The sequence below is a fragment of the Alligator sinensis genome, unplaced genomic scaffold (assembly GCF_000455745.1).
Source record: "Alligator sinensis unplaced genomic scaffold, ASM45574v1 scaffold116_1, whole genome shotgun sequence".
NCBI classification, from domain to species: domain Eukaryota; kingdom Metazoa; phylum Chordata; order Crocodylia; family Alligatoridae; genus Alligator; species Alligator sinensis.
The window spans coordinates 2163661-2189577 of NW_005841908.1; the positions used below are offsets into that span (position 1 = coordinate 2163661).

At 43.5% G+C, this 25917-nt stretch overlaps 1 protein-coding gene and 1 pseudogene across 1 annotated transcript in view; one reads left to right on the plus strand and one right to left on the minus strand.

The window, feature by feature from the left end:
- Positions 1-22178, plus strand: part of MAML2 (mastermind like transcriptional coactivator 2) — a 108413-nt gene extending 86235 nt beyond the window's left edge. Inside the window, exons 3-5 of the mRNA XM_025197863.1 lie at positions 9902-10105; positions 14318-14429; positions 20876-22178. Coding sequence (XP_025053648.1) covers positions 9902-10105; positions 14318-14429; positions 20876-21849 — 1290 coding nt within the window. The 3' untranslated portion in view covers positions 21850-22178. The remainder of the gene's footprint in view (positions 1-9901; positions 10106-14317; positions 14430-20875) is intronic.
- On the minus strand, positions 17187-17442 carry LOC112549441 (annotated as a pseudogene).
- Positions 22179-25917: the final 3739 nt, after the last annotated feature.

The window sequence follows — 25917 nt, forward strand, 5'->3', positions numbered from 1 at the left end:
CCTGCTTCAGCTGTGACCTTACCTCTGACACAAGGTCAGGCTAGATCAACACTTGAAAGCAAGACCTCCAGGGAAAGTCATGGGGATGTAGAAAGCAGAGTTAGTACTTCCCCAGATTCTCGTTGAGCTGCTAGTAAACGAAAGGCTCAGAATGGTACTTGTAGGCACTTTGCTGTTAAACGAACCTTATCTGAATGAGAGGGAGGCCAATATTTAGGATCCTGAAGATACATGAACAAGGGCAACTATCTTGAGCTGGGCCTGTAGGGTCCAGCCCAAGAGACTTTACAGAAACCTAAAGTATTTTTCAAACAAGTTTGACTACATATTAGATAGAAATCTGTGTTGTAGCCTTAATCACCACACCCCACCCCGCTGCCATGAATAGCCTGCTATGCAAATTATCATAGCATCATAGAAAATAAGATTAGACTGAGACAAGCTGTTTCAGTGAACAAACTGTACAGATTTAGTTACCAGACAAATACAGTTACATAGCTTCTCCCCTGGAAAGCACTGGAGTTAGTGGTTGTCATCAACCAGACATCAGCATTTGCACAGATCTTTGTGACTAAGTCTTGATTTTTTACTTTAATTCTTTGTTTTTCTAAGCCAGAACTCATGTGAGAGAAGAGTGAATGTTAGAGCTGACACTTCAGGCCTGACACCAAAAACATAAACCACTTGAGAAAGACAGAAAAGAAAGTGTGTCTTTTGACAGAAAATCTTGAAGAACCAGAAACCTATCCTTTCACAAAGATAGTAACTCCCCTGTGGAAGAATGTGTCTGAGGGAGCAATGGTTTAGCAGAAATCAAGTTTTCTCTCGCAAAAAAGTTATTCATCAACTTCACTGTGTTTCAGGGACAAAGAGGTTAAAAGTCTGTGCCTGTTTTCTAATATTCCTAAACTGTCTCTGAATCATGTGTCCAGAAGTGAAACTTCACAACATTTTTTTAGGGGGGTTTGAATAGGCAGAGATACAGAGAGAGAACAAGGATGTAGCCTGTCACTCTTCCTCTTTGTAGGGAGCTAGGGGTATGTATACATGTACTAAGTCAACTTAAAATAAGGTGACTTAACTAAGTCGACTTAAGTCACGTCAGAGCATATACACATACAGCTCCTTGACATGATGGCAGGCATTTTGTGAGCTAAGGTGACCTAACTAGTGTGACTCAAGATAATATGCCTTGGAGGTGTATTTTCTTGTACCACATTTAAGTTGACTCTGCTGCACATGTGTGTATGCTCTGACAGTTAACTCAACTTTAAAAAGTTACATCGTCTTAACTGTCAGAAAGTTAGTCCACGTGTATGTGCCCTAGGTTTCTATCCAGCAGCCTGTTCCATAGCTACCATTGGTGTAATGCCTGAGCATTGGTTGGAAAGATTCTCTCCTCTTTCTTTGTAAGTTTTCTCATAAAAAAATAAGGGGTTCCTTTTCCATGAGGTCTTTCATCTCACTTTACAAGCCTAGGACAGAATCACTTAGAGCAGTGTGGAAGCAATATGCTGAGCTGCTGGAGAGCAGAAAATCTCTGGTGCTGCACTCAAAGAATTGTCCAGCCAGAAGAAGAGTTTGATTCTGAGGGAGGCAGGGCAAGCTGTCCTTAATATGCAATGGTGGCTTAAGTCGCTATGAAGCCTTTAGGGGAAAATTAGAGAGCAGCAACAATAATACTTCATATCTACAATATTTACATATTGGCAACTCCCTCTCAAGTCAATAGGGGTTGCAGGTGCTCAAGATCTCTGAAAATCAGGATGCTTATTTAGGTACCTAACTTTACATATGCATATTTAAAATTTGCCCAAGTGACAAAGAGGCCAGTGGCAGCCTTTTATCTCAGTGAATTTAAACCAGCTTCCCCCACTTAGACCGTTATCTGAAGATGGTACCAGCCTGCTTTGCTCTACAAGCTGTATTCTGTCCATTGGCCAACTCTGTCTTACATACCAAGTTGAACATATCAGCCTTCTGATGGCCCAGTATGGCCAAAGTTAAAAAAAGCTTTGATTGAAAGATGTTTTAGAGAGGGTAAATAACCTGTAATTCAGACTTGGTTAGTAACTAATGAGTTTATAAAGCCCCACCAGTGACATATAATATTCATTATTAACCATGAAGTACTCCATGGAACTAGAAAAAGCTTTTGGTATCTCTACTGGATACAAACCTATGTAGTGACAAGCAGCTGCCACTGGCATTTAATCTTCATACTACAGTCAGTAACTTTTGCCTCAACCATAGTTTAAACAAGCACAAAATCCAGATCAAAGATCTGTATCCAGCCCTACGATCAGATAAACCCTTACAATGCATTCTAACGTAGGGACTGATTCTTATTTACATTAAAACAGATTTACATCACTGTGAGCATGTCTACATGAGATGTTTACGGCAGAGTCGAGGGATTAATTGGACCTGTAGGTGTGCCCTGTGGCAGGGTAAAGTGTTCTTAAAGGGGCGATAACAATGTTATGCCTCCTTTAAATCTCTTTTGTGTGCTACAGCAGCATAAGGTCTTTATGTAAATTAAAACAAACCCTTAATGCATTGTTATAAGTAAACAGAATTGTTTCTTATAGATCCTTATCATAATTCCTAGATATATTTAAAGCTGCCAGTACTGGGTGAACTGGCTGGCCTGAGACTCATACAAGGTAGAGGAATGTCCTGTCCCATCCTCTGAAAAGAGGCAAGAATAGTTGAGCACTCGTGGTGCACAGGCCAGGTCCCGGAGGACTGGAAAAGGGCCAATGTGGTCCCTATTTTCAAGAAGGGGAGGAAGGAGGATCCAGGCAACTATAGGCCAGTCAGTCTCACCTTCATCCTTGGCAAAGTTTTTGAAAAGATTATTAAGGCTCATATATGTGAGAGCCCAGCAGGAAAAATTATGCTGAGGGGAAACTAACACGGGTTTGTAGCAGGTAGATCATGCCTGACTAATCTAGTCTCTTTTTATGACCAGGTTACAAAACACCTGGACACAGGAGTAGGGGTAGACATCATTTACTTAGACTTCAGGAAGGCCTTCAATATGGTATCCCACACCATACTGGTGAACAAATTAAGAGGCTGTGACTTGGATGATTACACAGTCCGGTGGGTGGCAAATTAGCTAGACGGTCATACCCAGAGAGTGGTGGTGGATGGGTCAGTATCGACCTGAAAGGACATGGGCAGTGGGGTCCTGCAGGGCTCAGTCCTTGGACCGATACTCTTCAATGTCTTCATCAGTGACTTGGACGAGGGAGTGAAGTGTACTCTGTCCAAGTTTGCAGATGATACAAAACTGTGGGGAGAAATGGACACACCAGAGGGCAGGGAACAACTACAGGCAGACCTGGACAGGTCGGACAAATGGGCAGAAAACAACAGAATGCAGTTCAACAAGGAGAAATGCAAAGTGCTACACCTAGGGAGGAAAAACGTCCAGCGTACCTACTGCTTAGGAAATGACCTGCTTGGTGGCATGGAAGCGGAAAGGGATCTTGGAGTCCTAGTGGACTCCAAGATGAACACGAGTTGTCAGTGTGACAAAATCATCAGCAAAACTAACTGCACTTTATCATGCATCAGCAGATGCATGAAAAACAGAACCAAGGAGGTGATACTTCCCCTCTATCAGGCACTGGTCAGACCGCAGTTGGAAAACTGCATGCAGTTTTGTGCGCCACATTTTAAGAGGGATGTGGATAACCTGGAGAGGATCCAGAGAAGGGCCACTCGTATGGTTAAGGGCTCGCAGGCCAAGCCCTATGAGGAGAGACTAGGGCACCTTGACCTCTTCAGTCTCCGCAAGAGAAGGTTAAGAGGTGACCTTGTGGCTGCCTATAAATTCATCATGGGGGCACACAAGGGAATTGGTGAGGCTCTACTCACTAAGGTGCCCCTGGAGGTCACAAGAAATAATGGCTGTAAACTAGCAGAAAGCAGATTTACACTAGACATTAGGAAGAACTTCTTCACAGTTAGAGTGGACAAAATCTGGAATGGGCTCCCAAGGGAGGTCGTGCTCTCCCCTACCCTGGGGGTCTTCAAGAGGAGGCTAGACATGCACCTGGCTGGGGTTGTCTAACCCCGGCACTTTCCTGCCTATGCAGCGGGTTGGACTTGATCTATTGAGGTCCCTTCCGACCCTAGCATCTATGAATCTATGAAAACATTCCAACTCCAGTATGATGTTAAGCACAGCCCTGTGGTAGAGGGCACAGTATCCCAGGAGGTGCTCCCTCCAGAGGCTTTGTGCCTCAGGTAAAAATGCCTCTGGTAGCCTGAAGTGAGGGAAGTCTTAGGATTAGCTCTATAGTACTCATTCAAGATCACAGGATTATAGCGAAGTAGGGCTGAAGGAACTTCATGAGGTCATCTAGTGACCAGCCTGCTTGTCAGGGCAGGCTCAACCTTGACTAAACCATCCCAGACAAGTGTTTGTGCAGCCTATTCTTGAAGATTTCCAGGGGTGAAAATTCCATCCCTCCTCTAGATAGACTTTTCAGTGGAAGTTGTGGAATAGCCATCCCCGGAAACTAGCCATCCTCATGGTCAGAAAGCTCTTCCTAATCACCAACCTAAATGTCGTCCTCCAGTTTGAAGCCATCGCTCCTAATCCTTTCCCCTCCAGCCACAGAGAATGGTCTGTCTCCATCCTCTGTTATCAACTTTCAGGTATTTGAAGACTGTTATCAAATACCTCCTCAGTCTTCTCTTCTCCAAACTAAATAACCCTAGCTCATTTAGCCTCTCATTTACCCTCAATAACATCCTTTGCTATGCAGAATAGATTTGTCTGTAGCAAGTCATGTATTTAGGGCTCGATTGGAAGTTGGACCTTGCATCTGAGCAGAGGCAAATAACTCATACCATCCCTATATGGATGACACATACTGTCTGGTTGAACTAAGATTTGAATTTGGCCCAGTATATTTGAGTATCTGGTTATAAAGAAAAAAATTCCAGTAAAACATTGTGGACATTATTTGTTTAACAATAAATAATGTAATGCAGGGCCAAGTTCTCTTCTCAAGGACATCAGTATAAATCCAAAGGAAAAGCAGGCAGAATTTGTGTCACCATATATTTAGGTTAAAAATCGTATTAGGGCTAAAAATCCATTCTGGGCGCCACACTTCAAGAAGGATGTGGAAAAACTTGAAAAGGTCCGGAAAAGAGCCATCCATATGATCAGGGACTTGCAAGACAAGCCATGCAAGGAAAGACTGAGGGAACTGGACCCCTTTAGCCTAAAGAAGGTTGAGAGGGGACCTGGTAGCAGCTTACCGCTATATCAGAGGAGTGCACCAGGAGCTCGGTGAATAATGGTTCACTAGGGCACTCCTGGGGAAGACCAGGAGCAATGGATACAAACTTTTGAAAGGCCTCTTCAGACTTAATACCAGGAAAAACTCCTTTGCAGTCAGGGTGTCCAGAATGTGGAATAAACTCCCTCCAGAGGTGGTGCAGTCACCTACCTGTCAGAACCCAGTAATTTGATGCCTATGGCACAGTGGAAAATTCCATTGGTTTGATGCCTATACCACAGTGGGGAAATTCCGCCATCACATCATATCGTGGTGGAAAATTCCGCTGTGTCAGAGCCTAGTAACTAAATGCTACATCACAGTGGAAAAAATCCGCTACGGTGGAAAATTCCGGCACAGGGGAAAATCCCACCAAGTCCAATGGCTGCATGGTTTGAACGCACGCCAGTAATTGGCTGGTTCCAAATTATTCCTACCTGGCGGCTAGTAATTGGCTTACTGACCATATAAAAGTTAAAGCAGTTTCCACCCAAGTTGGAGAACTCCGCATACACCTCGGAGTAGACTTGGCGGACTGATCACCCACCAACGACTCCCCGTCACCGACTTACCTGACATACCCTGTCCCTGCATGCTCGATAAGCCGTTCACTGACGTCTCGTTTCGTTCGTGTCAAAGAGCTCTCGTCGCATTTGTAACCGTAACCTAAGCCAGTTTCTCTACCTGCACTGTGTTCATCGACGGTGTAAGTAAACAATCTCTAGTTCAACCAATACGTTTCAGTGCCTAATTCCGCTCCATCGGTCAAAAGTACCCACCTGACGTTTCGAGCTACTGGCCATAGCTCCGCAAGCCACCCAACCGCCACACTACCCTGGAGGTTTTCAAGAGGAGACTGGACAGTCACCTCTCTGGGGTCACCTAGCCCCAGTTGTCTTCCTGCCTAGATCGGGTGGGCTGTACCCGATGATCTGCAAGGTCCCTTCCAGCCCCAAACAATTTATGAATCTATGAATATTTTGATTAATAAAATCTGATTTCACTTTAACCCATTTTACATGGGTGTCATTCATTTGGCTCCTGATGTAGAGTGATGTACATGAGAGGAGAATTGGATCCAACAGAACCAGATCTGTAAGGGTTGCTGGTAGCACAACTCACCCCTACACAACTTGTGGTTTATTAGGAAAGTATTCTTCCTTCTCTCACCATCAGAACCCTACAAGCAGGACAAATAACACCTAATAAATTCATTTTAGGACAGCAAAGAGGACACCAAATGCTGAAAATTAAAGTGGTAAAATCACATGATTTACATAGTTCTTTCAGTGCCTTTTTGCCAAACAGCTATGTTTTTTGTGCCAACTGCTGTTATAAACAGGCTTTTTTCTTTAATCATTTAATAGGCATCATGGTTGTGTCTAGACAAGTGTGCATATGCATTTCCCTGGGAACAAATAGCAGCGGCACATAGTTGTGCCACTACTACTTGCCCCTGTGCACATGGCAAATTGTCCTGGGTAAGGTAGGGGAGGCTGGGGGCAGCACCTGGGCTGGGCCCAGGAGCCTTACCTGGGGGCCTCCAGCAGCGGCAATGTGAGCACATGGAGCTTGGCCAGCAGCCAGAGTGTGGCTCTGGCCAGCCAGGCTCCAGTTTTGGGTGGCCTATGCTGCCACCGTTATATGATGCCCCCTTTTTATTTTTTTTGCCACAGTTTTTTTTTAACACTGGGACATTGTCTTCAAATTAGCAGTGTGGCAAACTACCGCATATGTAGTGCATACAGTTTGCGGTGCCGCAGACAGGTCTGCAGCACTGCAAACTGCACGTGCGTTCTCGTGGGGACGTGCCCCATGAACGGAAACTGCCTAGCTTATCTGAAAATAAAAACCACAATAAAACGGGCAGCTGCAGGAGAAAAGGTTTTGTTGTTGTTGTTGTTTTTGTTCTAGTTATATTCTTTTTTACCCTGGACCTCAAAAGCATGAGTTCAGGGAGTGTGCATTATCTGTGCAAAGACAAAACAGATGAATTCTATTAAAGGATGTAGCATGTTGGCTGGCTTTAAGCAAGAGTGCCATTTGAATGTAGACTCAAAGCCAATTTATTGTAACATATTTTTCCTTTCAAAATATTTGAAGAAGGACAAAAGTTTGCACAACATCTTGGCAGGCTGGGCTGTGGAAAGGAGGTATTTTGTATCTCACAGCTAACATAAGGGCTGAAAAATGTGGCAGTGGCTGAGCCATTCTTGATTCTTTCTTGAACTGAAAGATATAATTGTGTAAATGCCCATTAAACTTTCAGGGGTGGAACTGTAGCACTGCCCTGGGGGATGCAGGTGGCTCCAAATGAAGGATGTGTTTTTTATTCATACTTAGACTGTCTCATGCTTTATCTATTTGGCTTATATGTGGCTTAACTGTACTTATATGGCTCCCTTCTAAAAGCTACAAAATTATTTTAAAACAATTGCTTTATTTCTGCCATTTTAGGCTGTAGAAGAAATAGCTGGATTTATTTGTTTTTGGGGTTTTTTCGTGGGGGAGAGAGTTTAATCTGTGTCAGGAATGTGGATTTAGTTCTCAAGGTGGAGAGGTCCAGTGGATGGCCATTCCTCACTCTTGCAGAGCGACCTCTGTATTCCAGGTTTGCCGTCTGTCTCTAGCACTCACAAGCTTCTCCTGTAGGTCAAGTTTAATTATCTCTGAAGAATGTAGCTATCTTGAAAGGTCATGGTTATGAAAGAAGTGGGCTTTTAAATCTCTAAGATCAATGCAGTGGACAAAACCCTGAAACTGGATTCTATTTGTGGGGAGCCAGCGCAAAAGTGGGTGATGCGTTCATGGAGGGCTTTGCTGTGAAACAGATGGGCTGTTGAATATTGTATTATCTGGAGCTTCTCCAGGTTGTATATCTTTGTTCCTATAATGAGGTGTGACAGTGGAGGCTGGAGGTCAGGAAAGTGTTGTTCCCGTAACTTTGGCAAATTCCCCAGTAGCTCTTGTCTGAATTATATTATGCATCTGTTGAGTACATGACTCTGGCGTGTTGCATTATAGAATAAAGATTGTTGTGTGCTGACATGGGGACTTATTTATCATATTCTTTAGTTTGGCGAACAAGCAGAGGGCAATATGTTGCTCAGTATGTTGTCTAATGTTTATAATAAGAAAATAAACTAGACGCCCCCAGTAAGGTTTCAGTCTAAACCTTTGTCCCCTAAATGAGCTTCTACTTTCTCAGAGATTTCTTTGAAGTCTCCCAAGCTGTCATTGTGACATCCCTTCCTTGAGAAACCAGTGTGGAAGGAGAAGGGAGACCTGGAGTTTGTTCCTTGTTGGGTAGAGACCAAGGAGTGTCCCTGCCTCCCAACACAATATCCTTTCAAAGCTGTCCATTTCTAGTGCCAGGGAAGAATCGTCTTTCCCTTCTTCCACCATATTTGCCTCTTATTCCACCTCGAAGGCTGCTCTTTTAGTGCAGCTCTTTTATGTCCACTACACTCTCTGAAGGGTTTGTCATAGAGCTCAGCCTGCAAGTACTTCAAGTCGTGTGTAACTTCACTCATGTGAATAGGGTCTCTGAAGTCCTTCTCAGGGAAGTAGGCTGAGAATCGGGGCAGTACTCTTTCCTCAGGCACCTGGAGCCTTGGAGAATAGGCATTAGACAGACACTAGCATGACATAGTGATACCTACAATACATTTGACTTTGGCTTTGCTGAGCAAGGCCATCTATAGAACCCAAAATGGAAATAAAACCTCTTTAGGATGTTCTGTTAGAACTGATTGATTTCATCTTCAAGGATCTGTGTAAATCTTGGAGCTTACTGAAGACACTCCAGAATTTCTGGATGTGTTTCACAGAGATCGTAGGGAACCACAAAAGAACCAGTGAAAATGCACCTGGCATTACACTGGGAAGTAATAACTGACCTCTGTTGTATTTTCTAACAAGGTGACCAATAGCTATCAGTCCTAGTACTGAATGGGTGCATTTACACGTGCATATTACGGCAAAGCAATAAAAGCTGGCACCTATCTCATCATAGTTTATTGCTTCCAGGGACCATGTTTACACATCATCCCTGGACCGCAGCACATTGAGCCAGATTGGAGCAGCCCCAGCTGGCAGCGGGTCCAGGGGAGCACCCTGGGCTGGGCTGCCCTGACCCAGCTCAACATGCTGCGGAGAGGCTGGCTGGGGCACAAAGGTGTTTCAGTGCAAAGCCAGCCAGCAGGCAGCCAGCAGGCAGCCCCCACATGGAAGCACCCTCATGCCCCAACCAGTCGGGTCAGCATCTACACATGCATGCTACACACAAAAAATCTCTGCAGCAGGATAGTACTTGTATTTACAAGCACTAATCTGTTGCAGAATTTATTAGTTTCCTGCAGCCTAATACATTTACTGCAAAGCTAATTAGGCAACTACGTAAATGTCTCGTGTAGATGTGCCCAGTCTCTATAGAGTACTTGCTGTAAAATTTCTGGTACAGCTCAGTTCTTTCCTTTAAGTTTCCACAACATGCTGCTAGTTTCCCTAAGTAAAAATGATTACTGCTTCTTCTTAGTTCCACTTATTTCATTTTTATTCCTTTTATCATTCACAAGTTGCTATTTCTTTTTCAGGATCAACACTCTGTGGTAGGCCAAGGTGCCGGCCCCAGTCCAAATTCCAGTGCTTGTTCAAATCCAAACACTGGAAGTGGTTACATGAACTCATCCCAGCAATCAATGTTGAATCAGCAACTGATGGAAAAGAAACAGGTTTTGCAGAGGCAGATGATGGAGCAAAAGCAGCTCCTCCTACAGCAACAGATGTTGGCAGAACCGGTAAATTTTCTTTCTCATTCCTATTCTATATGAAAACAATTTTCATAAAACAATAGAAAATGGCGATGCAAAAGACCCGTTACGCGATCTTGGCCAACAATGAACATTTGGGGTTGTTCCTTCAATTATATTCCTGAGTGCTTTGTTCAGCCCATTTTAAGTGAATTGAGCATATAAGTTTCCATGACTTAATTTGGGAGACCATTCAACAGTCTAACAGATCCCACCATCAGGAGATTGTCCCTGATATTGAGTTTGAGTTCTCTTTTCCTCAATTTCATCTTTTACCTCGGGTTATATCTCCAAATAGGAAAGTACCTATTTAATTTTAGTTTTACAAGCTTAATTTTGAGCATGTGAGGATTCACGGTGAGTCTGATTCTTACATTTACAGAAGGGATATCCATGCTAGTTCTTCTCTGCTCTTGAGCCTACCCTCAAAAATAACCCTACAAACTAACACCCATTCCTTGTGCTCCAGACCTAGAAGTGAGGCAGTGAGGATGTTCTGGGGATGCCCACCCCACTGCTGCTCTCAACCACACCAGAGACAGAAATCTTGAGAGTGGTCCAGGGGTCCCTGCAGACTGGTTTCCCTGTCTGAGATCTGTGTTTGGAACTTAGGACACAGAAGCAGATAGGTATGGCTTATTGCAGGGGTGAGAGGAAGGAAAGTCAGGAAGAGCAGTATGGAAACTAACAGGGGGTATAAGTTAGGTTTCTATTTACTTTCAGACTGGTTTGCCGGAGCAGGGTAGTATAAAGCCATTTAGTGTCAATGAAAATCAGGTCTATTGATTTCAGAACCAGGTGTTTAATGATAACCATGTGCTCAAATACTTTGCTGGAGCAGATGCTGTGCAGATCTTCGGGCCATTCAGAAGTCCTCTCCTGCTGCTCCTGTTCACATTTTTTCTGATATTTGCTGCTGTTTATTGTCTCCCCCCTTTGCACAGCAGATGGGACAACAGAAATCAGACTCTTCTTCCTGAGAAGTACTCCAGTTAGAGCTGGGGCATATTTTTTTAGCAATTTTTTTTACCACAAGAAAAATACGTTTTCAATACCATGAAATACCAATAAACCATGAAGCATTTACCATGCTTCATGATAAATACATTTCATGGTATTTATTTATAAATAATACCAATTTAAACTAGTCAAAATGGTTCATTTTGACCTTTTCAATACAAAACACTTAACTTTTTGTTTAGAAATGTTCTATTTAAAGATACATTTTTAAAGTAAAAATGCTTTATTTGAAATGAAACATTTTTTTCAGATTGTACTATTTCTTTGACTTGTTGGCTTTTAAATTTCTTTAATTGCTAATAATCTCCCCCAAATGTTATTTTTTAATTTTTCCAAATTGTCAGCAAACTAAAAAAATCAGTTAATTGCACAGTTCTAATTGAAAAGAAAAATAAATTAAAGCTAAAGACAAATTAAACAGAGTGAGTACTCTTTTAGTCAGCTTGCATTTGTTTCTAGTTTACTATTTTTTTAAACAATTTCAGGTAAAATGTATATTAATTATTGAAAAACTAAACTTTTATGAGAGCTAAATGGTTTCTTTCTTCTTAATGGTTCAGGCTGAGTGGTAATTTAAAATGAGCCTGATAAACCTTAATCAGGCTACACATTCCCAAAATGGGAAATAGGGAAATGTTTAAATACTGCAAGAAAGAACATTCTCGTGCTGTTTCTAACCAGGCCTGGAAGCAGAATGACCACATTTCTCACAAGGAAACCTTGTGTGAGATTAGAAGAAGAAGGGATCAGGATAGCTCTCATCATCTTCAGATAAATATTCAGGACCCAAGTCTCTCTAATGCTGAACTCATCACACAATTCTGGCAATTTAAAAGGATTTTAAAATTAATATAGTTTTAATTCACATCCACTTTATGACCCATTCACAGTGAAAGAGTTTGGCAACAGTGGGACTTTAGTGTAAATGAAAGCCATATCTCCCCCAACACCCCGTTTTCATATATTGAAACCTTTTAAGATGTGCTCATAACTACTTGCCACCTTCCTCACTCAGCTGCCCACCCTCTAGGGCCCACCTTACCCCAAACCCCTCCAGAAATGGAGAGTGTTTGGACCAATTTTGCCTGTCAGTTCACAGTGAAAGCAAGCTGGAGACTAGCAGAATTGTTTGGACATGAATGTGTTCAGCACCCCTCCCTAGGAGATGCTGGGAGCCTTCAAGGACCACCCAAGCACAGGCCCCGTGAACCTTCAGACCAAGTGGCATGCAGTCGTGGTGGTTAGGATTGCCGATGTGAGCAGATTCCTCCTCTGTGAGGTTAAAGGCATTTTGACAACTCAGGGAGAGCGTCACAATTGAGCTTCTGGTTTTTGGCATGTATCTGTTGGGGACAGGGGGAAGGAGGTGATACTTAAAGCTTTTCAGAAAGGGAGCATTTAACTAAGGGGCCCAGGTTTTGAGACTTATTTTCCAAGCATTTTTTTTTGGCAGAGGATGCTCCTAATTTGCCTACTTCAGATCAGAGGCCCACAGTCTTCTCAAGTGTGAAACACAAGTACATGGTGTAGTACATTGCAGAGGAAGTGGGAATCCAGGAGATACGGGACAGTGCACACACTTCTGGGGAAAACTGCATGTTAATCAATGGTCCTGGTTTAGCAAGGAATTATTAGGCTTATTAAGCTTTCTCTTAATAAGAAAGAAAGACCTGGTCCTTACTCACACCTGCTAAACATTGACAGTCACCTGCCTCAGAGGATTCAGAGCTTTTGAGCTTATGACCAGCACACTGGAAACATAAATTCTTGATATTAACCTTCAGGAAGAGTATTAGAGGCTGATCCATCAGCATTACAGTATGTGGAGTTTTACCCCTGACGTTAAGGAGAGGTGGATCCAGCCCTCAATGAGGATTTTGTGACATCAGTTGCTGACTGATTTGGAATTGAGTACCTGAACGTGGTACACCTCTCTGCTTCCTCCTTCACAGATATGGGCAATCAGATCAGCACAAAATCCTTCCCTCAGCTTGAGATTGGGCTTATTCACCCCCCAAGGTCACTTTCCTGCTTGCATCCCCTCTTATAGGCATGGAGAGCCAGACTCAGTATAAATGCTGGCTGCACAAGGTACAGCCAGAAGTGAAGAGAGGAGCAATCAGGGCAGAAGGAGGGTGGATGGGGCTAACCCTGAGAACAAAGGAATAGCAAGAGGTCTGAAGGCAAGTCTTAACTTTAGTCTATAAATCTTTGTTTCTCTTGGGTTTTTGTCTGTTTCAAAAAGATTATAATTATTTTGAGTCATCGTTTCCAAAGGCCTCGGTCAGGAGATGTACCCAATAGCTTTTGACACTGCAAACTCACACTCCTGCCACAGGGAGCTTGCAATCTCACGTTGTTCCCTGAGGCAAATGTTATTATTACACAGCACACAATTTAAGCAGCAAAGGTCTGTAAGCAGTTTTCTCAGTTAAATGAAAAACCAGCCAAGAGGCACAAGGACGTAAGTAAGAACAAGGTTACGGCCTTTTTACAGGAGGTTCTTGTCATACACGTGCATGCAATCTAGGTACAACAGGAAACATAACAGGTAGTAGCTGAAACATTCAGGAAAATGAAAGGCAACAGTGAAGCAGTTCTGGTTTGTGTGTAAAATAGTCACCGCACAGTTTGCATATAGGATGTACACTGCCTAGTGCATGTCAGATTTTTTGGAGACCCCACAGCTGAGAGGAGTTTTGGGGAAAGGTGTGAAGCGGGACAATGTAATATCTTCCTGGATGTATACAGAGAAGTTCTTCTCACATAAAAAGGGGGCGTTTTGTGACAAGTGCTTTTCAACAATGGGTCAAGATCCCCAACAGTTACCAAGTGGGCATACTGAAGTCAACCAGGTTTTACTTGGGCAACTTAAACTGAAGTCAAATTATTTAGGAGTTATTGGTACAAAAATGATGAAAAACATGTTGCTAGATTTTAAGGCCCTGATCTAGCTCACAGTGACTTTAAGCAGGAGGAGGAGGCAGAATGAACATGACTCAAGCACACTGAAATAATGGAAATCCCACACACTTCAGTAAACAAAGTCCCTAAGGAGCAATTGCTACACTCGGCTTAAAACTACCACTGTGGACAGCATGGGGGAAAGAGGGGATTTGCCAGGATAACATATGAAGAAAACAAATTAATACATTTTTTATTTCTGTTCTAATCCTGTAGGAGAAAATCAATGCACAAGACCAATTAAACAGACATTTGACAAGGCCACCACCAGATTATAAAGACCAAAGAAGAAATGTGGTCAACATGCAACAGACCAACCAGTATTCTGGTAAGTGGGGCTTAATGAAAAAGAAAGCCACAGTGAGGAAGTTTATCCAAGATGCCCCTGAAGGCCTGATGGTAAGGGCCTGATTTTTGGGATAGGAACAGACGTTGCATTTGTCCCTGGATAAGGTGCGTCTGTGTTTGTCCTGGAACAGAAATCTCCCAGGATTGGCACACACATAGTACCCTTCTGATCAGGGCTTAGTGAACAGCTGAATGCTGTTGATTGAATAATGCACTCCTAGGATAACAGTTGAAACAAATTTTGCAATGTCCCAGGATAAACTGTTGGTACTTCTCATCACATGAATCCTTTTTAGGATTTATCCTGGAAAAATGGACATGGATGTCTGAATGATTGCACTTTGCCTTAGGATAAAATGGTTTATCCCAGGATAAATGTGAAGTCTGTTTGTAGCCAGAGTGTTACTGTTTATTTCAATGCAAAAACAAGCACAAAGCAGAGAAAAGATGCTTACATTCTGTTCTGATAGCATTGTGTTCCCATTTTGCATTGCTGTAAATTCCTGCGCCAGGGTCTGGGAAGGGATCAGTGCAGCAGTTGGGGAGAACTGGGAACAGGATTGGAGTGGCAGCTGGGGAGAAGGCAGGGATCAGAGCAATGGTTGGTGGTGGGGAGAGGATCAAAGCAGCAATCAGGGAGGGAGCAGGTGTCAGGAGTTAGTGCTGACTTGAGCGGGGTTGGCCCCATGGGAGCTGTGGGGGTAGGTGCCACCAAATTCAGTGTTGCCACATCCCAGTGGCAACTGGATGCAGTGGATCTGGGTGACAATGGTGGCTTATTATTAGAGCGGTACTATTTCATACTGTGGACTTAACTTGTAGCACACTTGCCATAAAGGTTAGCCACCGCTGGCCCAGACAGAATAGTATCTAATTTGCTGTGTTAAAATGGTATCAGGAAGAGCAGCAGCTCTGGTAAACTCTTGTAATTTGTTTTGAAATCCTGAGATGGTTGGTGTATTTCTGGAGTCAAGTGATTAACCAAAACAGTCAACTTTTCTTTAACAAAAATTTTTTTAAAGTTTTATAGTTGTAGAAAAATTTTGAAATACAACCAAAAACACCCTAAAAAGATCAAATCCAGGAGGCAGCTAAAAAACCCAAATATTTTATGTCTCTTTTTATGTAAACCTTCTAAAATTTATGACAAACTCATGGTGCTTTGGTGCCTGACTCCTAAATTTTTAACATTTGGGCTTGGCAATAATGGTGTTCTGTCATTCAAGTCACTCTCTGTAACTGAATCAACAAAGGAAACTGACTGCTTTTCAGAACAAACCCGGGGAGAAAGCTGTGCTCTGTGCTTGGAGGGAACACACCAGATGGACTGATTAGGAAACTGTTGCATAAGGGAGCAGCAGCTGGGAATCTGTTCCCTGTTTCTGGGAATAGCTATGCTCAGGTCATGGAAGAAAGGAAAACAGCTCAGAGCAGCAAGAAGTTAAATGAAATGCCATGGGAACTATGAGAGACATCATTAAACCTTGCCTTCCGATGCTTTTTGCCTCTATAACAATAGTAATAAGCTCCATGATAACAGCAGGTGAATTGAGCAATAAATGCATTTCTCACTAGCTCCAAATCTTTTGGTGTCTAGGCACTGGATATGTTGTCAACAAAACACTGCTATGGAAGAAGTTCCTTTGCATCTGGAAGAAATTAGAATGGAAAATATTTTGGTGTAAAAATAAAAGGATAAATATAGTCATACATAAGGGGAAACTTGGTTTTTTGGATGAGATGTAAAATTAAGATCCTGACCACTTGTGCCCTTTAAAGATCTCATGGCATTTGCACAAGAATCAGGGTGGTAGCCCTCTATGCTGTTTAACAGTTGGCTTGTTCCACCAATGGAGGGGCTCCATCCCAGGGGTGAGTGAAGGAATTCTACAAATATACTAAGACCGCTTTACTTAAAATAATAGCAGGGTCCCACTTCTCCTCTTGCAACCTTTCTTTCTTTTGTAACTCCGTTAATTTCAATTGAGTTATTCCTCACTTTGGCATGAGTATGCCGAATTAGACCCCTGGTCTTTGTTGGTGTCACTGAAAAATATTACAATCAAATGCACAGCATATGATACATAGATTATTAGTGCAGTCAACTATGGAGCTTGATATATGAAGTTATAAACTTAAGGTTGATTTTTCCTTCGCTTCCAGAAGTACAGTGCAGTCACAGGGTCCCCTGATAGTAGTCTGTCTATCCCCTCATCTGTTCTGCAGTAGATCCAGCTGGATTCTCAGAGTGCCTCTCACTCCATGGGCTGCCAGTCCTGAGGAAGTTCACTTTTGTTGATTTGGATACAACTATATTGTGGAGTCATGTTAAGAATTAAGGACAACAGAGGGAAGGATATTTTTTGTGCATAAAGAACTAAAGGAAACAGAAAAATGACACTGGTTTATTATAACCAGAAATAGTAGAATTGTTGATAATAATACAAAATAGGAATGTTCAAGAAATATTGCATTTACTCAAATATAAGACATTTTTTTCCCCAATCAGCATGTAGAAAAAAGTTCCTCATCTTACATTTGGAAAAAGCCACATTAAATACGTTGTCTATCATTAAACTGCTGCAGTAATGAAAACCAACTCTAAAGCTGATTACATGCAGCCAACACTGAGCATGACTATAAAATATATGACCTATATAGGGTAAGCATATTGATAGGAACCCTTTTTTTTCCTTCATGTGGCCCTTAAAAAAATGGGCAGTTGCTCCCTCAGGAGGGAACGAGCACTGGGCCTGGAAGTACTGCAATACCAGGTCAGCACTCAGAGAAGTCAGAGAAAGCTCTGATACCCTCTCCTGGTGCCAAAAATTCTGATGGAAACTTTTTTTTGTTAATAAAAAAAAGTGGGTGTTCCCTCTGCAGGGAACTAGAGGTACTGCAATACCAGGCTGACACCGGAAGGGCCAGAACCAGCCCTGACACCCTCTCCTTGGTGCTACATTTGATCTTAGCCAAAATGGCCAAGATGCTGATGGGAACTTTCCACATTCTTATTTTTAATTTTGTCTCAGGCCAAATTCCATCCACTGAGCAGAGCTCAGTTGTTCGGGTCCATATGGTGTTGCCACCAGCAAGAATCTTACCTCCCAGACACTTCATCTTGAGGCTTCAGATACTTCCAAATCCATGGCAGGCATCCTACATGTAAGCCCCAAGCCCAGGGATCTTGTGGTTCGGATGCCCCTGAGTCTCGCTTACCCTTACCCAAAAGAGCAAGCTAAGAGAAATGCCCCACCTCCATAAAATAAAGTATGCAGCTGAGATCTTCCCATTGGGAGGCTATAGTAGATTCTCGTGGAAGGGCCTGCCTACAGTGCAAAGGAGAAGTCTCCATGCTCAACTACACAAAGCCATGACAGATCAGGGAGAAGGGGATCTCCCATTCCAAGTACAGCAAAGCCACATTTCACAAGGATAGGTTAGTGAAGCCCATCTGAATAACATATATGATAGTGCCCATTGCACTCAGTCCCCTTTGGCACTAACTCTTTTTTCAAGTCATTGTGAGCCACTACAATGAATATATTTTGATTTCCTCTTCAGTCCCACAGCTGAGCCATGCTTTGATTGCATCTTTACTGTGCATTGTGTGTACTGTTTCCCATTTCTAATTATTCCTGTTTCTTTAACAGCTGTCTGGCAAATAGGAACAAACAGTTAACCCAGAATCCCTCTGTCACCCTCTGTCTCAGCCTGTGACATATGATTCATGTGGCCCTGCCCTCCATGCGGTAGAGCTGGACCAGGTTGTCCTGCTCCTCATCTGCATATACATTTTTGGAGGATCCCAGGACTCTTGACAAGAACATCTGGTTCCAGTCATGAGTGGGGAGCTACTGGATCCTTGTGTGTGGTGAGAGGTGGTATCTGGAGTACACACACATTCTGAGTAGTGCTGAGCTATGGGGTCACCATGGCCAGAAATGCTGTTAACTCTTCCAGTGGCCCAGCCCAATGAACTATATGGTAAATCACAAGCTTTCACTTTGGACTAATATCATGCATTGTTTGCTACATAGTAGGTACTCTTGTGGGCTAAGATCAAGTATAGTCACTGCATGGGTCTGTTGCCAGACCAAGATGGATTTAAATGGCATTGTGTAGTGGAGGGTGCACCCCTGTCCAATGCACTATAGACAAGACACCCTATGAGAGTCTTGTAATTAGCTTCCCAGTGGCCAGCTTCCAGTGGGAGGATCTCAGCTACACACTTACTTTATGGAAATGGGGGACTCCTTCCTAGCTTGCTCCTGTGGCCATTGGCTAAAGGCAAGTGGGACTCAGGGGTATCTAAACCCCAAGCCTCTGGGCTTAGGCCTGCGTGAAGGATGCCCACCAATGGATTTGGGAGTATCTGAAGCCCCAGGCTGAAAAGTCTGGGGTAGAGGATACTTGCTGGTTGTAGCACCACATATAGTGTTTGAATGAGTGAGTTTGCTCAATCAAGAGGACTCAGAACTGACTTGGCTAATTTGACCTGGAATACAAAAAATTTTCCAAAAAAAAAGTTTGCTATATAGAAGGTACAAAAGTGCTGCTTGAAAGTGTGTTTGTGGAGTACTTGTGCTAAAACTTGCAGGAGTTTCAAAAAAGGAAAAATGCATTAATTCTGGATGTACTGAGTCTATGCTCAGGGGAGTAGGGTCTGACAGTAAAGAGAGGGGGAGCGGTCTATAGGGAAAGGAAGCTGCAAGGCCAGAAGGCAAGGAGGCCACTTGACCTCCCCAGATTTATTTTTCCTGCTTTAGCAGTGGGAGGTGGACAGATTCAAGGCAAACCTCCAATAATTAGATTCTATACCTGAAAAATTATAACAAATTTATAAATTTACCATAGATAGAATATAATTATTCAGGGGTTGTCTTATGTTCAGTGTCATCTTATATTCAAGTAAATACAGTATGTCTTTTCTATATTGGGACAGAAGCTAGATGATATATTCATTTCATGATGATGAATTACTTTCCATTCCAACACTAACTGAGGAGGATGTCATAGCACTGGTATGAAAATTAGTTTAAATAACCAGATGAATAACTTGCACACAGGAGTTGTAAATGAAATGGATGAGGAGCTCTTTTGAATCTTAAAATTATTTTTAATAAGTCTTAGGAACATTTGGGAAGTTCTGCAGGTCTGGAAGAAGAGTAATATAGCACCAATATTCACAAAGGTGAACAAAATTAGTCAGATAATTATAACCCTAAAACTGATCCAAAGCAAAATAATGGAAAAATTGATAAAGCTTTTAATTAATAAAAAGTAAAAGTGAACTAATATAATGCTGATGAACTTGGGTTTATTAAAACAGATCCCATCAAACTAACTTGAGAACTTTTTTGATGAGTTTGCAATATATTTCTTTAAGGCGTTTATTTTGATATGGCACAGAATTTTGACTAAGAAATGAGAATGATGGAAAATCAATGGGTCAGTCGTGATGTAGATTAAAAACTGGTTAACTGATAGGTCTGTAATTGTGAAAAAGAGAAAGTGACTATATTTCAAGTGTAAGATCCTTCAAAGATTAGTCCTTGGTCACATGTATTTAACATTTTTGTCAATGACCTGGAAGAAAATGTAAAATCATTGTGGATACATTTTATATATGAAAAACAGTGGGATAGTGGCATTGGTGATGTGTAGGGGGTGCACACAGGTGCATGTGCACCCCCTGAGATTGGCAGTGCACCCCCTGCAAAAAGCGCCACTGACACTGCTGGCAGCACCTGTCTGCAGTTGCTGCTCACCCCCCACTCCGTCCGCCTGCCTGCAGCGGCATCTGCAGGCAGTCCCCAATCGCCACTGGCTGCCGCCCCGGGCGCCATCTGCGGGTGGTCACCAACCGCTGGTCAGCGCTCACCCCTCCACTGCTGACAGCGCTGAGGCTGCCTGCGGGGACTCACCGCTCACCACCACCACACTCCTGCTGCCAACAGTGCTGCAGGAGCTTGCCGTGCCCCCCCCCAGCCTCCAGGGGCACGTGGCGTTCATGGATACTGGTAAATAATGAAGAGGATAAAGTCAACAAAACATGGAGATCTAGATCACTTGATATTCTGGGTACATGCAAACAATCTGCATTTCAGTAGAGACAAATGAAAGGTCAGGAGAATGTGACCAGAGTGAAAAGAGAAGAGGATGCAGTTACCATGACAGAGTGGTAATCCCTTGCTTCCGAACTTTTGCTCATTGCCTGTAGAAGCAAGGAAGGCTTTTTGCCTTTGTGGATGCTACTGGCTTCTGAAAGGCAAGGTGTGGCAAAATCATTACCTTCCACTCAAGCATTAGGACATTAGTTTACCCCAGTAAAGAGATTATGCTCTAAGAAACTAAAGTTATAATCTGTTGCATATTTTAATGAAAAAATTTCAATGCATGTCTTTTTTCCCTTTCTTTGTCTAGGTGGTTCACCAGCTGTAAGCATGAACTCCAGTCTGTCTTTATCAAACCCCATTTCAACTCATACCATTTTGCCCCAAAATTCTAGCCTTTTGCCACCTGGAACCAGGATGCCTTCTATTCCTGCAGCTCGGAGCATGAGCTGTTATGGAAACATTCCTTGCAATCAGCCCGGTGCGTACAGCATAACTTCAGGAATGAACCAAATGCAACCACACAGAAACCAAAACCAAATCATAACAAGTCAAAACAACCCCATGATGTCTCGACCACAAACCCTGACACAAGGAAATAATGCAGCAGCTTTTGGGACTGGGTCAGTGGTCAGCTCTCAGCAGGTAAGACCAAGCTTAAGCCACGGAGCTACAAGTTTCCCAGCTCAAAGACCATCAAGTGTTATGATCACTTCCAGCACTACAGCTCAAAACTGGGCCTCTCAAGAAGCCACAACAAAGCAGCAGGACACACTGAAACCTGCAGGGGTTCGTTTCCCCACAAGCACACCATATCCTAACCAGGCTCTGCAACGCTCCATAGGCAACCAGCATTTCTCCCCACGTGCGATGGTGCCTCCTAACCAGCTAACAGCAGCAGTGCAAATGAGACCACCTCTAAACCAAGCACACCAAACATTAAATGGACAAACTGCTGGATCACTAAGAGGTCTAAGCGTGAGACCTAACCAGCTAAGAGGACAGACTGTGCCTAATTTGAATCAGCCAGGAGCAAGTATGACCCCACCATCATCCCTGCCATCCACCAGTTTTACATCAACCAACCAAAACTCAAGGGCTTACCAAGGAAATGATCCTACTAGCGACTTATCATTTGACTTTCTTAACCAGCAAGGTGACAACATAGGACCTGCACTCAATAGTGATTCAGACTTTATAGATTCTTTATTGAAAACAGAGCCTGGCAATGATGACTGGATGAAAGATATCAACCTTGATGAAATCTTGGGGAACCACTCATAAGCAACAATATGATGATAAAACATACATGCTCAGAAGCAGCTGTTAACAATAGTTTTCTTTTTAAAGGCCAACAATCTGCCTTGCTTATTTACACACTAGTAGTTGAGCTGTCTTTTAAAATAAGGAAGCAAATAGAGTGATTGCTCTGTTTGAAGAGATGGTCTGAGAACAATATCCAATTCTAAAGCTTACCCCCGAGTAAAGTATAATGTAGGATGATATTCATACCTAACAACTCCTCCTGAGAGCACTCAATCCCTGACAGAATCAGGTCCTATGTAAATTTAACTGCTAAAAAAATCTACCTAATAGAAGCTTACTTCTTTCTTTTCATTGTCTTTTATTTGTATACGCTCACATACTACATGTACCACAAAATCAGCCTTCCAAAATTGGGGTCTTAAGAAGAGAAGCTGATTTGTTTTCAATGGAATAGAAGCAATGTAAGAGACACTCTGTTAAATGGCTGCCAGAACAGCTGCCACTTCTCCATGGGGCAGCAAGCAGTTTGCTAGGCCTCTGACTGCTGCTAGTGAGGCAATAGCTTTTGGCTAAAAAGCCACTCAGCTGGCCGAGGGTGAGTGAGCTGCTATATGCAATCTGTAATATCCTGATGAGGTATGGTGTGAAAACAGCACTTGATTATGTACAGGAGCTTACATAAGGAACTATGTATAGTAATGAAGTAACAGTCTTGCCACTGCCCTTGCAAAGGTCTGGGCCATAGCCTTGTTGCCATCCTGCCATGCCAGGAAGTTCCTGCTGCCTCACACAGGTTGTCTCCTGGGGTGCCACACTTCTGTGTTTCCAGGAGGACTTACCCCATGTCACAGAGCTGGCCATGACTTGGGGAAAAAAACCTTTTTTCTGCATTCTGCTTTTCAAAAGCAAGGTGCATATTTTATTTGGGGGGCATGTGATATGTGAGGAAATGCAGTAACTTGTGTAGAAAGTAGAAGGACAAATGGTTCCTTTTAAGGGAGCTAGAAAGTGTCTTGTGTGAGAGAGATCCCAGAATATTCTAGCTTTTACTGTTACTCCTGGCCTAGTGTTTGTAACTGCCTGAGAAATGTAATAAGAGAGACCATTCTAAAAATGAGTAATAGCATCTGTCTAGTTTCTGGCATAAATATGTGATGAGCCATTACAAAATCTAAGAGCCAGAACCTACTGCTTTGATCCCTCGAGTAGATCAGTGACTTCAGTGGACAGCTTGAGTGAAAAAGGTACACAGGATTTGGCTCTAAAGAGCACTTTCCAATCTAAACCCAAGTTTTCTACATGGCCAAGTATTTGCTTATCCCGTAATGAAAGGTTGATGCATATTTCTGAATATAGAAAGACTTCTATTTTGATTTTGATTCAAGAACATGCCATTCAGTGAGGCGCTGGTGAAGAATATCGATATCTCCCTCATTCTTCAGGTCAAGGGAGTGCAGAAAGTGATATATATGAGTGCCAAGAGCACTGATTGGCCATATTCCAATACCCTTCACAGGGTGAGTAGTACCTCATTCTGTGAGTAGTCCCATTGAAGGTAATGTATGTAATATAAATTGAAATCAAATCAGTTCATAGTATGAGGCACCTCTCAGCCACAATCCATAAATCAGAAGCTGGCTCTGTGTGAATACTTCATAGCACTCAATTCAAAAAGCAGTTCTGTGGTTGGCTTGGTTGTTCTCCCTGTCATTGTCCTAGCAGAAAAAGTTTCTGTGATCAAGGTAAGTAAGATGTCCCTTGAGCTGAAGAATTCTTCACAGCCTTTTCTGAATCAGCCAAAGCTGATGATAGAGCTCACTTTTAGATGCTTCAAGGCCAGGAGTTGACCAGGAGCTTATCACCACAAAAGATATCATTATACCTTTATTATGTGTTTTGATTAATAAATATGTATATGTAACAGTGACAGGTGTTGGCCACTTTGCAGTATTTATTGTACTTATTTGATCAGTTTCTGAATGGTAACAGGAAATGTAGCAAGGCCTCTCTCCATTGATTATTTCCATATATATTATGGAGAAATTCCTTCTAGGGGGCTCTTGGAATACACAACACACACACACTTCCATGAACAGCAGCTCCATACACTGTAGGAAGAGCATGGTCTCACTGCCCATTTACCCAGCTCTGCTTATCAGTGCTGGTGGGCTGGGACCTAGATTCTGTCTATTCCCCAATCTTCTTGCGGATCTGGACGCAATATATACTTATACCACCCCCCCCCAGCTTTGTATATCTGTGCAGAACCTAGACGGTCTTATCCCAAGGAAACAATTAAGGTGCCTGGATGTATAGCTGCATTGGAATAGTAGTGTGAGGATGATGTGCACAAAAGGTTGTGGCTGGAGAGTTGCCTTCAGGGGCAGAAAAGGTGCATCATGTCATACTACTTCCCAACTCTATCAGCAGTTGAGGGGGCAGGGCAGGTCTCTGATCAAATCTCTGGCACTCCTTGATTGCATCTATATGAGATGCTTTACTGTGCATTAGACTAATCTAATAAGACATGAGCAGAAATTACTGTATAGTACAAGGATGGGGAACGTTCAGCCTGCAGGTCGCATGCGGTCGGCCAGGGACTCCATTTCCCAGGTGCCCCTGCCCACATGGCTTGTACCAATCTCCTAGGAGACCCCAGCCTCAGCCATACCAGCAGTGTGCATGGCAACGCAGTGCAGGGGGCTGCTCCGGAGCTGCTGGGATCTTGTGGCAGGGGCAGCTTGCTCCAGAACCAGGGCAGAGCCATGATCTGTAGCCTGCATGCTCCAGGCCGGGGCACACATGCAAGGAATCATGGGTCTGCCCCAGCTCCTTGCAGAAGTGACAGCCTGTCTGGAGCTGGGGCAGAACCATGATCCCCTGCATACATGCCCCTGCCCAGAGCATGCAGGCTACAGATCATGGCTCTGCCCTGGCTCCAGAGCAAGCTGCCCCTGCTGCAAAATCCCAACAGCTCCGGAGCATCCCCCTGTGCTGCTCTGCAGCATGCGCTGCCGCGTGGCTGGGGCTCAGGTCTCCATGGAAACTGGTACAAGCCATGGGGGCAGAGGGGCCTGGGAAATGGAGTCCCCGGCCAACTGCATCCGGTCAGCGGCCCAGAGGTTCCCCATCTCTGGTATAGTGTATTAGTCTAATGTGCTGTTTTCTAGTACCTGTGGATACAGGTACTGGGAAAATGGCACATTAACTAAAGCACAGTACTGCACATGTAGACACTAACTGGAAGCAAATTGCTCCCGGTCAGCCTAGACAGCAGAGGGCTGCAGGGGGCAGGGAAAGCTGTTCTGGCTCAGCAAGGTGTGCCTCCGAGCCACATGGAGATTGAACCCATCCTTATCTCCACGTGGCTGGGAGAGCTGTCTCCTAGCCACGTGGAGGTCCGGACTTGTCTGGCATCTGAAACAGCTCCCCTTCCCACCTCAGTGCTAGCTTGATCTCCCCCACCCTGGGACAGAGCTCTCCGCCAAGCTGGGACTGCTACCCCCCAACCCTCCAGAACTCGGGGCTTAGGCCCCATGCCCTCTGCCAGCCCAGGGAGCCTGGAGCACCCCCTGGCTGCTGCAGGGAGGTGGAGCAGGGCAGGAGCAGCCCTGGACTGGTCTGTTCCAGTTGGACTCAATTTGCTCCCAATGTGGGGCACATATAGATGTGTACCAGGAAGCACTTTAATGAGCCTGAATTTTCTGCACAGAAAATTCAGGCACATTAATTGCATGTGTAAACATATCCCCTTATGGATCACTCCCATATCCAGAAGCAGCTCTCTATCTATTGTCCCAAACCATTTGTGTTCAGGAAGCATGGCAGCCCCCTCCATAAAAAGGAGGAGGACAATGTTTTGCCGGCACAATAGTGTCTCATCCAGATTTAGAAAGTAGTGGTCTATATGTATGGAAGCAGAGGAATACTGTGTGTCTGAGCCCTGCTCACTGGCACCTATGTGATATCAAGGGTAAGTCCACTGTAAAGATGGAGTTACAGAAGTTTAAGTGGGGCATAAAGTCAAAATCAGCTCATTTGTATCTTGCTCACACACATATAGTCCATGAGGTGATCTGCAGGAAT